The following is a 3,436-nucleotide window of genomic DNA, read 5'->3' as shown; positions in this document are numbered from 1 at the left end:
AAAACAACATGGGTTCAGATCCACTTACTGTGCGTACGATGGTACGACGTGTCTTATCATTCATTTTGATACCAGGTTTAACAATCCTACATTTTGCCAAACGTTGGTCATTTCTGAACAACATAATGCTTGTGGACCTTAGAAGAAGGATGTTTGGGTCTAAAATAGATATCATTTAGTTTACAGAACAAATATGTAGAGGTTCATATCGTAGACTAAAACATGTGTGAAAATAAAAGAATGTGCATGGTTTTTTGGGGGGCGGGTGGGTGCTAAACGATGTGACTGGGGGTGTGTCCAATTACTCTTAAATGGCTTCCATTCCCTGTCTCTTAGCTTACCTACAGTGGGGGAAATTAGTGTTTGATCCCCTGCCGGTTTTGTAAGTTTGACTTAAATAAAAACGAATAAAAAATTTCACTGACAAAAAAATGAACGGTCTACAATTTTAATGGTAGGTTTATTTTAAAACTCCAAACACGGCGAGTCGAGTTGATGCCAAAGAGCTCGATTCTGGTGTCTGACCTCGACGTTCTCCCAAACCTTCTGAATCATTCAGGTGATGAGATCAGACCAGAAACTGAGCTTTTTGGCATCAACTCGACTTGCCGTGTTTGGAGGGAGAGAAATACTGACTATGACCCCAAGAACACCATCCCCACTGTCAAGCATGGAGGTGGAAACATGATGTTTGGGGCTGTTTCTCTGCTAAGGAGGCAGGACGACTTCACCACATCGAGGGGAGGCTGGACGGGGCCTATACCGTGAAATATTGGGCGAGAACCTCCTTCCCTCAGCCAGGACACTAAACATGGGTCTGGATGGGTGTTCCAGCACGACAATGACCCAAAACACACGGCCAAGGCAACAAAGGTGTGGCTGAAGAAGAAGAACATTAAGGTCATGGAGCGGCCTAGCCAGTCTCTGGTCTTTAATCCCATAGAACATCTGTGGAGGATCTGAAGCTTCTATAGAACATCTGTGGAGGATCTGAAGCTTCTATAGAATGAATGGTGAATGGAATGAATGAATGGACTTTATTTGTCATTGCTACAGTACAGGTACCAAACAACGAAATTTAGGAGGGGTGGCCTCAGCACTAGCTGCCATACAATCCGTCCAGACTGTCCAGGGCCCAGAACCTAGGTCTTTGCTGTGTTCAGGGCCTGGACGGCCCTGTGGTAGAAGCAGTTCTTCAGTCTGTTTGTCTTAGCGACCAGGGTCCTGAACCTCCTTTTCGAGGGCAGCCTGGTAAAGTGTTCGTACCCAGGGTGGGATGGGTCTCTGGAGATCTTGGAGGCCTTCCTGAGACAGCGTGTGTTGTACAGCTCTTCCAGAGAGGGGAGGGGGGCGCCGGTGATCTTCTGTGCTGTTCTCACGACTCTCTGTAGCGCATTTCTCTACTGCTCTCTACTGCCCTCTACTGCTCTCTACTGCTCTCTACTGCTCTCTACTGCTCTCTACTGCCCTCTACTGCTCTCTACTGCTCTCTACTGCTCTCTACTGCTCTCTACTGCTCTCTACTGCTCTCTACTGCTCTCTACTGCCCTCTACTGCTCTCTACTGCCCTCTACTGCTCTCTACTGCTCTCTACATCTCTATACAGCTCTCTACAGCTCAACATAGAGAGCAATTAATTGTTTATCTCCCAGAGCCTGTCCTCTACTGCTCTCTACTGCCCTCTAACAGAAGAAAACAACAGTAAAACAACAATAAATGTACAGTAAAATGCAGACAGGCCATGACATCACAGATCAATAAAAGCAGTGGTTTGGAAATGAGGGTAAGCTATTACATTTGTGGTCTGAAAGTATCAAATTCTGTTTACGGTATCGAAGGCCAAATTCAATTAAACCTGCAGAGATGTACTCTGGGATTCACAGTCTGCAACATCTAATATTTAATATAAAGAGACATTTAACTGCGTATGCTAGCAGAGGCCGCCTCCAGGGTGTCAGGTGTGTGCATGACTAGCACTGCAAGGTCGAGTGTGTGCATGTGTGTGAAACTGCAATGTCAGGTGTGTGCATGTGACTGGACAGGCGAGGAGCTGGGAGCAGATTGCTATTCTATGTTGTTGTCTAAGACATGAACTAGCAGTGTAACTTCAGTCACAAAACGATTCGAGTTACCCTAACCCACACTCCTTTACTAGTTAGGCTAACCCTTAATCCTTTACTAGTTACCCTAACCCTCAATCCTTTACTAGTTACCCTAACCCTCAATCCTTTACTAGTTACCCTAACCCTCACTCCTTTACTAGTTACCCTAACCCTCAATCCTTTACTAGTTACCCTAACCCTCACTCCTTTACTAGTTACCCTAACCCTCACTCCTTTACTAGTTACCCTAACCCTCACTCCTTTACTAGTTACCCTAACCCTCACTCCTTTACTAGTTACCCCAACCCTCAATCCTTTACTAGTTACCCTAACCCTCAATCCTTTACTAGTTACCCTAACCCTCAATCCTTTACTAGTTACCCTAACCCTCAATCCTTTACTAGTTACCCTAACCCACACTCCTTTACTAGTTACCCTAACCCTCACTCCTTTACTAGTTACCCTAACCCTCACTCCTTTACTAGTTACCCTAACCCTCAATCCTTTACTAGTTACCCTAACCCTCAATCCTTTACTAGTTACCCTAACCCTCAATCCTTTACTAGTTACCCTAACCCTCAATCCTTTACTAGTTACCCTAACCCACACTCCTTTACTAGTTACCCTAACCCTCAATCCTTTACTAGTTACCCTAACCCTCACTCCTTTACTAGTTACCCTAACCCTCAATCCTTTACTAGTTACCCTAACCCTCACTCCTTTACTAGTTACCCTAACCCTCACTCCTTTACTAGTTACCCTAACCCTCAATCCTTCACTAGTTACCCTAACCCTCAATCCTTTACTAGTTACCCTAACCCTCAATCCTTTACTAGTTACTCTAACCCTCAATCGTTTACTAGTTACCCTAACCCTCAATCCTTTACTAGTTACCCTAACCCTCAATCCTTTACTAGTTACCCTAACCCTCAATCCTTTACTAGTTACCCTAACCCTCACTCCTTTACTAGTTACCCTAACCCTCAATCCTTTACTAGTTACCCTAACCCTCAATCCTTTACTAGTTACCCTAACCCTCAATCCTTTACTAGTTACCCTAACCCTCAATCCTTTACTAGTTACCCTAACCCTCAATCCTTTACTAGTTACCCTAACCCTCACTCCTTTACTAGTTACCCTAACCCTCAATCCTTTACTAGTTACCCTAACCCTCACTCCTTTACTAGTTACCCTAACCCTCAATCCTTTACTAGTTACCCTAACCCTCAATCCTTTACTAGTTACCCTAACCCTCACTCCTTTACTAGTTACTCTAACCCTCAATCCTTTACTAGTTACCCTAACCCTCACTCCTTTACTAGTTACCCTAACCC

General features: G+C 44.5%; 1 protein-coding gene across 1 annotated transcript in view; it reads left to right on the top strand.

The window, feature by feature from the left end:
- Positions 1–963, top strand: part of LOC308159664 (potassium channel subfamily K member 2-like) — a gene marked incomplete at its 3' end in the record, with an annotated part of 54,388 nt that extends 53,425 nt beyond the window's left edge. The window contains exons 5-6 of the mRNA XM_080533480.1: positions 560–663; positions 835–963. Of these exons, the coding sequence (XP_080389606.1) occupies positions 560–663; positions 835–963 (233 nt within the window). The remainder of the gene's footprint in view (positions 1–559; positions 664–834) is intronic.
- Between the last annotated feature and the right edge of the window lie 2,473 nt (positions 964–3,436).

Source organism: Nansenia antarctica (assembly GCF_963989245.1).
Source record: "Nansenia antarctica genome assembly, chromosome: 6".
NCBI lineage: Eukaryota > Metazoa > Chordata > Actinopteri > Argentiniformes > Microstomatidae > Nansenia > Nansenia antarctica.
This window is presented reverse-complemented; position numbering and strand designations above follow the sequence as displayed.